We start from the raw sequence: 15,032 nt of genomic DNA, 5'->3' as shown, positions 1-15,032 counted from the left end.
AAGCTTAATCTGGTCACCTGGCGGCAATCCTTCCCAGCGCCATCAAGCAGAGGCACACCTCCCGAGGTTGTCTGTGGAGGACTTCACGCAGCACATGCACAGAGCATAAACAAAAGGAGTGAATGAGTTAAAAAAAAAAAAAAAGAAAATGAATGAAAAAAAGATGTTTCTGGAGATACACTTGTGTCTATTTCAAAGAGCAGAGGGTCACAATATGGGAAGTGCTCTGTCTATTGTGCCTCTCTATCTTTGAAGCAGAGCTGGAATTTCTGCCCTTTGAATGTGAAGCTAGGGGCATGAGGGCACCGACGCTTCATCTCCTTCTACCAGTGCACTACTGAGACATCAAACAATGTTCCTGTCTGGACCTGACAAAGTCAACAGCATTGTGGACGTAGCGGATGTGCATGCAACACATTCTTAATACACATCTACTCTGTGAAGACAATACATAACATCTAAAGCAAACTGTGGAACATGTACCCCTCGTGGTACGCAGGCTATATCTAGTGGCACGCATACACACACACACACACACACACACACACACACTCACACACACACGCACGCATTACTTAAAAAAACTGGATTTGATTATTAAAATTCAACCCAAACATTCAAACAATCCCCCCCATATATCCAACCATCTATTTTCTACCGCTTGTCCCTTTCATACATATATATCATTTTTTTATCGATTAAGAATTGTTACAAATATAAATCACGATTAATTTGAATATATGTATACAAACCCCGTTTCCATATGAGTTGGGAAATTGTGTTAGATGTAAATATAAACGGAATACAATGATTTGCAAATCCTTTTCAACCCATATTCAATTGAATGCACTACAAAGACAAGATATTTGATGTTCAAACTCATAAAATGTATTTATTTTTTTGCAAATAATAATTAACTTAGAATTTCACGGCTGCAACCCGTGCCAAAGTAGTTGGGAAATGGCATGTTCACCACTGTGTTACATGGCCTTTCCTTTTAACAACACTCAGTAAACGTTTGGGAACTGAGGAGACATATTTTTTAAGCTTCTCAGGTGGAATTCTTTCCCATTCTTGCTTGATGTACAGCTTAAGTTGTTCAACAGTCCGGGGGTCTCTGTTGTGGTATTTTAGACTTCATAATGCGCCACACATTTTCAATGGGAGACAGGTCTGGACTACAGGCAGGCCAGTCTAGTACCCGCACTCTTTTACTATGAAGCCACGTTGATGTAACACGTGGCTTGGCATTGTCTTGCTGAAATAAGCAGGGGCGTCCATGGTAACTTTGTTTGGATGGCAACATATGTTGCTCCAAAACCTGTATGTACCTTTCAGCATTTATGGCGCCTTCACAGATGTGTAAGTTACCCATGTCTTGGGGACTAATACACCCCCATACCATCACAGATGCTGGCTTTTCAACTTTGCGCCTATAACAATCTGAATGGTTCTTTTCCTCTTTGGTACGGAGGACACGACGTCCACAGTTTCCAAAAACAATTTGAAATGTGGACTCGTCAGACCACAGAACACTTTTCCACTTTGTATCAGTCCATCTTAGATGAGCTCAGGCCCAGCGAAGCCGACGGCGTTTCTGGGTGTTGTTGATAAACGGTTTTCGCCTTGCATAGGAGAGTTTTAACTTGCACTTACAGATGAAGCGACCAACTGTAGTTACTGACAGTGGGTTTCTGAAGTGTTCCTGAGCCCATGTGGTGATATCCTTTACACACTGATGTTGCTTGTTGATGCAGTACAGCCTGAGGGATCGAAGATCACGGGCTTAGCTGCTTACGTGAAGTGATTTCTCCAGATTCTCTGAACCCTTTGATGATTTTACGGACCGTAGATGGTAAAATCCCTAAATTCCTTGCAATAGCTGGTTGAGAAAGGTTTTTTTTCAACTGTTCAACAATTTGCTCACGCATTTGTTGACAAAGTCGCCCCATCCTTGTTTGTGAATGACTGAGAATTTCTTGGAATCTACTTTTATAGCCAATCATGGCACCCACCTGTTCCCAATTTGCCTGCTCACCTGTGGGATGTTCCAAATAAGTGTTTGATGAGCATTCCTCAACTTTATCAGTATTTATTGCCACCTTTCCCAACTTCTTTGTCACGTGTTGCTGGCATCAAATTCTAAAGTTAATGATTATTTGCAAAAAAAAAAACTGTTTATCAGTATGAATATGTTGTCTTTGTAGCATATTCAACTGAATATGGGTTGAAAATGATTTGCAAATCATTGTATTCCGTTTATATTTACATCTAACACAATTTTCCAACTCATATGGAAACAGGGTTTTGTATGTATATATATATATATATATATATATATATATATATATATATATATATATATATATATATATATATATATATATATATATATATGGTACAGGCCAAACGTTTGGACACACCTTCTCATTTCAATGCGTTGTATTTTTATTTTCATGACTATTTACATTGTAGATTGTCACTGAAGGCATCAAAACTAAGACACCTGTGACGTAAAACAACATTTCAGGTGACTACCTCTTGATGCCAATAGTGTGCAAAACAGTATTCAGAGCAAAGGGTGGCTATTTTGAAGAAACTAGAATGTAAAACATGTTTTCAATTCTTTCACCTTTTTTGATGCCTTCAGTGACAATCTACAATGTAAATAGTCATGAAAATAAAGAAAATGCATTGAATGAGAAGATGTGTCCAAACTATATATATATATATATATATATATATATATATATATATATATATATATACACACACACACACACACACACACACATCTATTGTATAAATATGTATATACATGTTTTTTGTTAACATACTGAAGGTGTATGTTTAATAAAAATACAAGGATGTTCAGTGTCTCCCCCAGAAAATGTGTTAGTTAAGGTGGTGTCTCTCCGGCGGACAGACAGGGGGTGGCTGGGTGTAAGGATCGGTATAATTCGGCCTGTCGCCATCATGTCTCCACCTCGTCGCTGCCACCACAGCCTGGGGGGGCAATAGACTACAGACTGCGGTGAAGTAGGCCGGCTTCGTCGCGTGAAGAAGCCTACAATTTTTGGTTGTGTTTTCCGCTCCATTTGCTGAATGGCGATATATGATATATATCTCAATATTTTTTCCGTATTTTCCGTATCCATCCATCCATCCATTTTCTACCGCTTATTCCCTTCAGGGTCGCGGGGGGCGCTGGAGCCTATCTCAGCTACAATCGGGCAGAAGGCGGGGTACACCCTGGACAAGTCGCCACCTAATCGCAGGGCCAACACGTATCATTTAACATAATGTTGTTTTTTGCTGCTTCAACACAGAAAAAGGTGAAGTGAAATAACTTAGTTGTTCACTGTAGTTCAATAATGCTTGTCTTTCTCTCAGACAGACAGGGCTTTGCTGTCTGTAACACACACACACACACACACACGCATGCACACACACACACCGAAAAATGAGCTAACGTTATGCTAATAGCTAATTAGCCTTCACCTCAAGGACTGCGAGCGAGCTGAGCTGCCGCTTATGTTTCTAGAACGCCAACGGGCTCATAGTGATGTTACTAGTAGCTGACTGGGAGGTGTTTATTATAATTTGGGGAGAGTCCAAAACAAATGATATTTTCATAACTTGTTTAATATGAATTGGTTTAAGAAATATAGTAAGTAAAAAATATAGTAAGAACAGTTAAATTGTAATATGTGACACACTTTTAAATCATTAGGATTGTTAAATGGCTTTAAAATGAGCTTTCAATGTAGATAAATAAAAAATAAAATGAAATACATACATTTAATTTTGGAGCTGATGTATACATCAGAGCTGCCAAACCTCACACTTTCAGCATGAGTCCTGCAATTTAACCCATTTCACGCCACATTGACATTTATCATGCTTGTATTTCCTTATCCACCACTCTACTCTTTGTTTTTGCCATAATAATAAACTTTTTTCCTCACGGTTTGCTGTAACTCGGGTAACTCTGATTGACTGAGATGACCAATATCAGACCAATCCATAAGTTCTTGGGCCTAAATCTAGCCAACCACGGATAATAATATTTATAATATTTGACGCAAAGCATGAGCTTTATTAAATGGCTTTAAAAACAGTTTTAATGGCAAAAAAAATAATCAGCTTTTAAAATGGTGCTAGCTTACTGACACACCACCATTTTGGGGCAGCTTTATAGTCACATGATAATCACACCAAAAGATTTTGCAGCTTTTTTTTTTTTTATAAGCATCGTTCTCACAGATAATCGTAATTAGGAAACTATTTTCAAAAACTATCAAAATGGAGCAGCAGCAAGGAGGCTGAAGCCGTAAGGAGATGCTGGGTTGTCTTTTTTAAGGTGTCGGAGGAGTATTTGCTCACCCAAATCCTCAGATTCAAAAAGGTGGGCACTGTCGACACCAATCTTGCAACACCAATAGAGGAAGTTTGCTGTGTTGTCTCTGGCAAAGAATGATCCTGACGTTGCATCAGCTCTCCAGTGGATCACTCTTCTCGGGAAAGGCTGCACACAACACACATAAAACGACGTGCAAAGTTTAGTTAAGTTTGGTCTTTATTTGAAGGGACAATGCACAGAAACATTAAGCTCAAAGACAGATATGTTCTGTACCAGATTATAGCTAAATAGCTAATTTCCATCTGCAGTCCCTGGCTTCCTAAATTAAAGGGATACAAAAATCATGCAATGACAATAAAATCACACTATAGCATGTAATCAAATTAAGAAAAGTGTAGGTGGCCATCAGAGCTGATTGTTTTGTAATTATGTTCCTGGGTTGGTCAAGTGGCAAAAGAAGTATGGAAGCGTTATTTTAGCAAAATTATTTGCAGACGTATATCTCAATCTGTGCGCGTGCAATTCAATTTGTGTGTCTGAATATCAATCCGAGTGTGTGTATTGTTTATTGTTTATTGTTTATTGAATGGATCCCCATTAGCTGATGCCAAGGCGACTGCTAGTCTTCCTGGGGTCCATATAGGAGCATACAAAATAAAAATACAAAGAATACCTGCATTACCAAACATTATACAAAGGAAAAATACAGCATAAGATAAAAAGCTAGTTAAACCCAGTATTAAATATTCACGTTATGTGGGCAGCTGCAATAAGTGTATCTTCAAAGCTGTCTTGAATGACAATTTACTTTGTGAGAGATTAATGTGAGATGGCAACTCATTCCAGAATGATATACATCTATACATGACTGTATGTTTGAGGAGATTGGTCCTGGGAGCAGGAAGTGCCAAAGAGCCATTGCTGGCATTCCTAGTGTCATGAATATGTGTGTTAGTTGATTTAAAAAACTGTTTGTAGAAGTAATCTGGTGATTGATCTAACCCAGTGGTTCTTAACTAGGGTTCGATCGAACCCTAGGGGTTCGGTGAGTCGGGCTCAGGGGTTCGGCGGAGGTCAAGACACACCCGACTCATCGTGTAAATAAAAACTTCTCCCTATCGGCGTATTACGGATACGGCAACAGCTGACTGATTTGCAGGTGTGTAGTTTGTCGTGAGTTTATGCACTGTGTTGGTTTTGTTCTTTGAACAAGGTGATGTTCATGCACAGTTCATTTTGTGCAACAGTAAAAAAAACATGGTAACACGTTAGTATGGGGAACATATTCACCATTAATTAGTTGCCTATTAACATGCAAATTAGTCACATATTGGTTCTTAACTAGTCATTATTAAGTATTAGCTCGGTTGGTAGAGCGGCCGTGTCAGCAACTTGAGGGTTCCGGGTTCGATCCCCGCTTCCGCCATCCTAGTCCCTGTCGTTGTGTCCTTGGGCAAGACACTTTACCCACCTGCTCCCAGTGCCACCCACACTGGTTTAAATGTAACTTAGATATTGGGTTTCACTATGTAAAGCGCTTTGAGTCACTAGAGAAAAGTGCTATATAAATATAATTCACTTCACTTCACTACTTATTAATGCCTTATTCGGCTTGGCCTTATTATTACCCTAACCTTCTAACCCTGCCCCTAACCCTAACCAAATAACTCTAAATTAAATCTTTGTTACTTAGAATATGTTCCCCATACCAAAAACATATAAGTTTGTCTTGAATTTGAAAAAAAAAATAAAAATAATAATTCACTAAAGAAGGGTTCGGTGAATGCGCATATGAAACTGGTGGGGTTCGGTACCTCCAACAAGGTTAAGAACCACTGATCTAACATGATAGTTCTAAAGAACATAAGGAGACTACAATGCATCTTCTGTACAACAGACAACCAGGACAGGCGTGAATGCATAAATGAAATATTAGTGCGCAACGAACATTTGCACACTAAATTTGTATTGAGAGCAGTGTACGTGGGTTTTAAGTTGTCTGTCCCGAATCAGAAATAACCCTTGATAGGCTACTTTCAAGGGACTTTTGCAACACTTCTGCCATGTAGCATTTGAGGGAGCACATCCAGAATAGTGAGTGTGTAATACAGGTGTGTCAAAGTCAAGGCCCGCGAGCCGGATCTGAATGATCTATGGCCCCCGGGATGAGATTTGATTAGTATTAGGCCACAGCTGCCTGCTGCTGTTTTTCACGCACCAATACTCCATCAGTGTTGGCGCTAGGAATTTTCAAAATGTCAAGTCATAAAAATGGGGTCCCACAGTAAATTTTTGGAGACCCATATTTTTTTGTAACTGTTTTTGAAAACAAATGATAATTTTATGCATTATCCTGTTATATCTCACATTCTATATTGTTTTTGAAAAATGTTGTCATAAACGTTACTTCCATCCATCCATTTTCTACCGCTTATTCCCTTTGGGGTCGCGGGGGGCGCTGGAGCCTATCTCAGCTGCACTCGGGCGGAAGGCGGCGTACACCCTGGACAAGTCGCCACCTCATCGCAGGGCCAACACAGATAGACAGACAACATTCACACTCACATTCACACACTAGGGCCAATTTAGTGTTGCCAATCAACCTATCCCCAGGTGCATGTCTTTGGAGGTGGAAGGAAGCCGGAGTACCCGGAGGGAACCCACGCAGTCACGGGGAGAACATGCAAACTCCACACAGAAAGATCCCGAGCCCGGGATTGAACCCAAGACTACTCAGGACCTTCGTATTGTGAGGCAGATGCACTAACCCCTGTTCCACCGTGCTGCCCTATAAAGGGTACTTAATTCATTAAAAAAAAAAAATACAAAAGACAACAAATTTTTATGCACATGTAAATGTATTCAGTTATAAAAATTCATTCACTTTCTTCTTTCCTTCATGGATCTAAACTTTACCGCTTATTTTTTTCTATATTTTTTCCATATTTTTTTTTCCATATTTTTTTTCCATATTTTTGTTGTAATATTTTCAGAATGTGTTTGTTCTATTTTTTTTTTGCCAAAGTAAGACAAATAAAACAATCTGAAGTTGTCTTTATTTTTTTAGTTTTAATGCCATTATTTTGATAGTGAGGCCCACGTGTGCACATATTTTCCTCCATGCGGCCCCTGGGCTAAATTGAGTTTGACACCGCCAGGTGTAATACAACCTGTGCGCGCGCATTCAGTAGAGCGTGCACGTAATACAATCTGCGTGTGCGTATCTGAGGTATGCCTACATTTAACCAACCACAGGAGACACCACGCATATTTAAACCAATCAGAAACAACGTAGAGCTGAGGTTGAAAGAGACGCCAAGACCCGCCTTCGTTGATTTTGATTAATGGATGGATGGATGGAAAAAGAAAAAAAGTTGTCTGTCTGTACCTCCCCCTTGCCTTTTCTTATACTAGGGTTGTACGGTATAGACTTAGACTTAGACTTAGACTTAGACTTCCTTTTTATTGTCATTCAAATTTGAACTTTACAGCACAGATAAGAACGAAATTTCGTTACATAAGCTCATGGTAGTGCAGGATAAAAAAGCAATACGGTGCATATATAAATAAATATATATATGTAAATAATATATAAATATATATATAAAATAAATAAATATGTATAAATATATATAAATAAATAAATAAGTTACTGTACAGATAAATATATTGCACTTTTTCACATGTGTCCACGTTTATGGATGTATGTTATATTGTCTTTTTTATTCCAGCGAGTTAATCCATTTTGGGGGGAGTTGAGGGGATAACTTAATTATGATGCGTTCAAGAATACAAGTATACCGGTACTAGTATAGTATCGTGGTACTAATGAATCAAAAATGGTACTATACTCTGTTTGAAAAGTACCGGTTCCCAACGGGCATGACGGCACGCCATCACGTCATGACGTTGCTGGGTTTACGAGCAGAGGAGCATGTTCGGCAGCGCACAATCACAGAGTACTTACACCGTGTAGACATTTTCTGTCTACACACCGTGTAGACAGAAAAGGGAGAACGGACGTATTTCGGCCTAAAAGGTGTAGTTATAACACTGAAACGCCCTCAGGGAGAGGCGCTTTAAGACATGGCTAGCTAGTTAGCAGCGAACTTCCATCCACAGTCTGCAGTGTTTTAGCTACTTCTAAATCACTAATCCTCGCCTCCATGGCGACGAATAAAGTACGTTTCTTACAAGTATCATCCCTGCAGGACGAGGAATAGCTAAACATGCTTCACTAGGAGGATACATCAGCTCACCGGCGTCACCGCTAACAAAAGCTAGCACCTGAATGTAAACAAATGCCATGGGTGGATCTACACCTAACGTCCACTGTAATGATACCAAGTACAATAGCGTATCTAGTCGATACAACAATGATTACATCGATATTTTTTATCGTCACAAAATTTGTTTTCCTTTTTAAAAAAATTCATATTATGTTTATTAAAGATTTAGGAAATACATCCCTGGACACATGAGGACTTTGAATATGACCAATGTATGATCCTGTAACGACTTGGTATCGGATCGATACCTATATGTGTGGTATCATCCAAACAACAGAAGAATAAGTGATTATTACATTTTAACTAGAGATGTCCGATAATGGCTTTTTTGCCGATATCCGATATTGTCCAACTCTTAATTACCGATTCCGATATCAACCGATACCGATATATACAGTCGTGGAATTAACACATTATTATGCCTAATTTTGTTATGATGCCCCGCTGGATGTATTAAACAATGTAACAAGGTTTTCCAAAATAAATCAACTCAAGTTATGGAAAAAAATGCCAACATGGCACTGCCATATTTATTATTGAAGTTACAAAGTGCATTATTTTTTTTAACATGCCTCAAAACAGCAGCTTGGAATTTGGGACATGCTCTCCCTGAGAGAGCATGAGGAGGTTGAGGTGGGGGGAGCGGGGTTGAGGTGGGGGCGGGGGGGGTGGGTATTGGGGTGTGTATATTGTAGCATCCTGGAAGAGTTAGTGCTGCAAGGGGTTCTGGGTATTTGTTCTGTTGTGTTTATGTTGTGTTACGGTGTGGATGTTCTCCCGAAATGTGTTTGTCATACTTGTTTGGTGTGGGTTCACAGTGTGGCGCATATTTGTAACAGTCTTAAAGTTGTTTATACGGCCACCTTCAGTGTGACCTGTATGGCTGTTGACCAACAATGGTGGCCAAAGCTGTCAAGTTTAAATAACTTACCAATGAAGATGTTCAAGATGCTACAATCCCTGGCATTGGCGTTCGCATCAACAACAGTAGGCTAGCCTTAGCATTAGCATTAGCACATTAGTGTTAGCACATTAGTGTTAGCATTAGCATTAGCACAATGCTGTACTTTGCTTTTCACTCGATTTATTGACGACACATACATTTGTAAAAAAGCATATAACCTGACATGTATAAGTTATTTCATCCCTAGTACATTCAATTGTATTGTTTTTGATACAATATGTGTTATTTAGAATTTAATGTATCCTATTTAGAAGCATGTTACAGGTTATAATTATGGTGTTCTGGGGGCCAAAAACAGATGAATGGACGTTCAATTAATTTCAATTGAGATAGTTGATTTGTGATACGGGTATTTTGAGTTACGCACTCTGTCACAGAAGAAATTGAACTTGTACAGCATGTCAAAGTACGACTGTCCTGGTAAATAGTTTGGTAAATGACCATGAGAAAATGACGCGTCAATCCCAATAAATTAAAATGATGAATACAATTGAATTGATAAATAATCGTGTAGTTTTGTTGTCGCACCTTGCCGTTGTTACTGTGGCTCATCTTGTCTTGGAGGAACTGGGCCATTTGACAAAGAAGAACACCATTGTCCAGTCTGTCCATTAGACTGTCGGCGGTGAGGTCCACACCTGCACACACACACACACACACACACACGCACACACACACACACGCACACGCACACACACACACACACACACACACACACACACACACACACACACACACACACACACACACACACACACACACACATTCACATGCACACATTTAAAAGTATCCTTGTAAACAATTTACTTACAGTGCATCCGGAAAGTATTCACCTCGCTTCACTTTTTCCACATTCTGTTACAGTATGTTACAGCTTTTTCCCAAAATGGAATACATTATTATTTTTTCCTTAAAATTCTACACACAATTTTTTTTTAATTTAGAAAATGTATTAAAGATAAAAAACAAAAAATGCACATGTGCATATGTATTAACAGCATTTGCTCAATATTCTGCCAAATGTTGATGCACCTTTGGCAGCAATTACAGCCTCAAGTCTTATCGAGTACAATACCACAAACTTGGCACACTTATCTTTGGGCAGTTTCACTTATTCCTCTTTGCAGCACCTCTCAAGCTTCATCAGGTTGGATGAGAAGCGTTGGTTTTCATCCAGGATGTCTCTCTACATTGGTGCATTCATCTTTCCCTCTATCCTGACTAGTCTTCCAATTCCTGCCACTGAAAAAACATCCCCGCAGCATGATGCTGCCACCACCATGCTTCACTGTAGGGATGGTATTGGCCTGGTGATGAGCGGTGCCTGGTTTCCTCCAAACATGACGCCTGGCGTTTATCGGACCAGAGAATCTCGTTTCTCATGGTCTGAGAGTCTTTCAGGAGCACATGACACACTTTTTTTTTACTAAGAAAAGGTTTTTGTCTGACCACTCTACCATGCAGGCCTGATTGGTGGTTTGCTGCAGAGATGGTTGTCCTTTTGGAAGGTTCTTCTCACTCCACAGAGAAATGCTGTAGCTCTGACAGAGTCACCATCGGGCATACTTGCCAACCTTGAGACCTCCGATTTCGGGAGGTGGGGTGCGGGGGCGTGGTTGGGGGCGTGGTTAAGAGGGGAGGAGTATATTTACAGCTAGAATTCACCAAGTCAAGTATTTCATATATATATATATATATATATAAGAAATACTTGACTTTCAGTGAATTCTAGCTATATATATATATATATATATATTTATTTTATTATATATATATATATATATATATATATATATATATATATATATATATATATATATATATATATATATATATATATATATATATATATATATATATATATAAAATAAATACTTGAATTTCAGTGTTCATTTATTTACACATATACACACACATACCACTCATCTACTCATTGTTGGGTTAAGGGTTGAATTGTCCATCTTTGTTCTATTCTCTGTCACTACTTTTCTAACCATGCTGAACACCCTCTCTGATGATGCATTGCTGTGTGGCACGTACAAAAGTGCTTTCATCAAATGCACTATAGTCTGGAATCTTCCATCTCTCCCTAGCATGGCCCAAAACCGGTCAATCCTTGCTTCCTGAGGAAGATCTTCACTGCCAACCACTTGGTAGTCCACTACTTCTTCCCGGAGGCTATCCAGGTCCAATCGCAGCTGCGGCTTGGAACTTACAAGCGTATTTCTTCATCTTACTCGTCGTCGGCGTCGCCATGGCTGTATCTTCCTCGTTCTTCTGCTTCGTCTCCTTGTTGTGTGCGCAGTTGTGCACTGCACTCTCTAAAAGCCAAAGATGTTATTGTAACATATGCATGTACAGTAGATGGCAGTATTGCCCTGTTTAAGAGTGTCACAACATTGCTGTTTACGGCAGATGAACTGCTTTACGGTAGACGAAAACGTACTGCTGTTGTTGTGTGTTGTTGCCACGCTGGGAGGACGTTAATGAAACTGCCTAACAATAAACCTGGAGGGGGCGCGGCCTCCAGCTCCGCCTGAATTTCGGGAGATTTTCGGGAGAAAATTTGTCCCGGGAGGTTTTCGGGAGAGGCGGGAGGTTTGGCAAGTATGCCATCGGGTTCTTTGTCACCTCCTTGATAAGACTAAAATGAATGCAGCAATGTGCAGAGACATCCTGGAGGAAAACCAACGCTTCCCATCCAACCTGATGGAGCTTGAGAAGTGCTGCGAAGAGGGATGGGTGAAACTGCCCAAAAATAGGTGTGCCAAGCTTGTGGCATCATTATCAAAATGACTTTAGGCTGTAATTGCTGTCAAAGGTGCATCAGCAATTTCACTTCACTTGACACTTTTGTTTTCTTTTGCTTTGGTGCGCTGCCACCAGAACAGTCTGCCTCACGCTTTTGGGGACATCCTAATGGGTAAAGTTGAAAAGTTAATAAGGCTCGAAGATCAACCCTCTTCTTGACCTGCCATTTGTATGTGATGATGTCAATATCCAGATGTATGCAGATGACACAGTTATTTATACTTGGGGAAATGGCGGTGAAACGGTTGCCAATAAATTTACAGCATCCATGGAGAAGGTGGCAAGATGGCTACACAACTCTTGTCTCACATTAAACATTAAGAAAACGGCAGCAATGTATTTTGTAAACAAATATAAAACGTCATCCTTTCCGAATATAACAGTAAAAGGGGAAATAATACAAAATGTTAGTGAATATCGTTACCTGGGTGTCATTTTAGACCCAAAAAACACATCAAACACATGTGCCAAAATCTCAAGTACAACATATGTTGAAACGTATCAGGAATTTGTTAACACTGGACACAGCTCAAACTTATTTTAACGCAATGATTGTGTCTCCTTTTTATTAGTGTATAACATGTTGGTCCCAGGCAAGAAAAAACTCACTGAGGCCATTGGAAACCTTACGCAAACAATCGCTCAAAATCCTTGACCGAAAACCACAACAACACCCTCACTGTTTAGTAATTCAAAAATATAGACTTTTACATTTTGACAACATTCAAAGATTAGCATCAATACGAATGGCACATAGAATCCTAAATAACACTGCACCAGCACCACTTAAGCACTTTGTCCAGTTTACATCTGCTGTGACAACTAGAAACACACAAGTCTCCACCAGGGAGCAGTGTAGCATACCCAAATTTAAAAACTATTTTGCACAATCAGCCTTTTCATAAAAAGCGGTAAAGGAATGGAACGACCTCGCAACAAACCTGAAAAGCCAAACAGATTTTTCTTCATTCACAGTCGAACTGAAGAAGTGGCTATGGAGCAATCAAAGTTGCTCACAATGAGGTCACTGAGGCGGGCACTATGTTTGACCCACATGTCCACTTAATGTGCATTATATTCATGCATCAGAGCATTTTATTGTGAGCTATGATATGTGTCTGTTGAATTTATGGTTGATTTTTTGTTTTTTTTACAAATGATGACAGATGTGAACGAGAGCATGTATTGAGGTGTGGTTGTAATGTACAAAACCCAAAACCAGTGAAGTTGGCACGTTGTGTAAATCGTAAATACAAACAGAATACAATGATTTGCAAATGATTTTCAACTTACATTCAATTGAATAAACTGCAAAGACAAGGTATTTAATGATCGAACTGAGAAACAATTTTATTTTTTGCAAATAATCATTAACTTTGAATTTAATAGCAGCAACACATTGCAAAAAAGTTGGCTCAAGGGTATTTTTACCACTGTGTTACATGGCCTTTCCTTTTAACAACACTCAGTAACCTGATAATACGGTCCGTAGATTGTGAAATCCCTAAATTCCTTGCAATAGCTCGTTGAAAAATGCTGTTCTTAAACTGTTCGACAATTTGCTCATGCATTTGTTCACAAAGTGGTGACCCTCGCCCCATCCTTGTTTGTGAATGACTGAGCATTTCATGGAAGCTGCTTTTATACCCAATCATGGCACCCACCTGTTCCCAATTAGCCTGTTCACCTGTGGGGTGTTCCAAATAAGTGTTTGATGAGCATTCCTCAACTTTCTCAGTCTTGTGCCAGCTTTTTTGAAACATGTCGCAAGCATCAAATACCAAATGAGCTAATATTTGCAAAACATAACAAAGTTTACCAGTTCGAATGTTAAGTATTTTGTCTTTGCAGTCTATTCAATTGAAAATCGGTTGAAAAGGATTTTCAACTTCACTGGTTTTGGGTTTTGTACAAGTATGTGTCATGGGAGGGCATTTTATGACTGTTCTTACTGTTATGATCCGCTGCCCGGATCATATTTTTTGTTTACGTTTTCAAGATACTTGTGTTTTTTGTTAGTTTTGGACTCCTTGAGTGCCTGTTTTGTACACCTGAGTTTGTTGCCATGGCTGCTTATTATTTTCACCTGCCGCGTTTGTTCCCGACGCGCACCTGTTTGTCATCACTGACATTATTATTTAAGCCTGCCTTTCCTGTCATTCTGTCTTGCTTCGTAGTTTGCTTTTTGCAACAGTTGACGACTTTTGTTCTTGTTCTGTACCTGCTAGCTTCCACGCTAGGTTCTGTTAATCGCTAGCTCCCACGTTAGCCTTCCTTAGTTTTTACCTTATGTGCTATGAGCACCCTTTTCTTTGTTTCTTCTGAGTTATTCCGTAAATAAATCATTTATTTTACCTTCACGCTGTGTCCGAAGTCCGTTGCATCCTGGGAGAACGAAACCCCGCATCACCATGCGCCCCGGTCGTCACACTTACTTTGATTACATGCTATTGTATCATTTTATTGATAATATGTTATTGCATGTTATTGTATATTTTTAATTCAGGTTGCCAGGGACTGCAGATAGAAATTAGCTTGGCTATAATCTGGAGCAGAACATATCTGTATTTGAGCTTAGTGTCTCTCTGCACTGTCCCTTCAAAAA

General features: G+C 39.4%; 1 protein-coding gene across 1 annotated transcript in view; it reads right to left on the bottom strand.

The window, feature by feature from the left end:
* Positions 1-15,032, bottom strand: part of LOC133616132 (growth arrest-specific protein 2-like) — a 79,745-nt gene that overhangs the window by 47,216 nt on the left and 17,497 nt on the right. Inside the window, exons 3-5 of the mRNA XM_061975248.1 lie at positions 10,145-10,254; positions 4,387-4,528; positions 18-81 (exon numbers count right to left, since the gene is read on the bottom strand). Coding sequence (XP_061831232.1) covers positions 18-81; positions 4,387-4,528; positions 10,145-10,254 — 316 coding nt within the window. The remainder of the gene's footprint in view (positions 1-17; positions 82-4,386; positions 4,529-10,144; positions 10,255-15,032) is intronic.

The sequence above is a fragment of the Nerophis lumbriciformis genome, linkage group LG15 (genome assembly GCF_033978685.3).
Source record: "Nerophis lumbriciformis linkage group LG15, RoL_Nlum_v2.1, whole genome shotgun sequence".
Classification (NCBI taxonomy): Eukaryota; Metazoa; Chordata; class Actinopteri; order Syngnathiformes; family Syngnathidae; genus Nerophis; species Nerophis lumbriciformis.
This window is presented reverse-complemented; position numbering and strand designations above follow the sequence as displayed.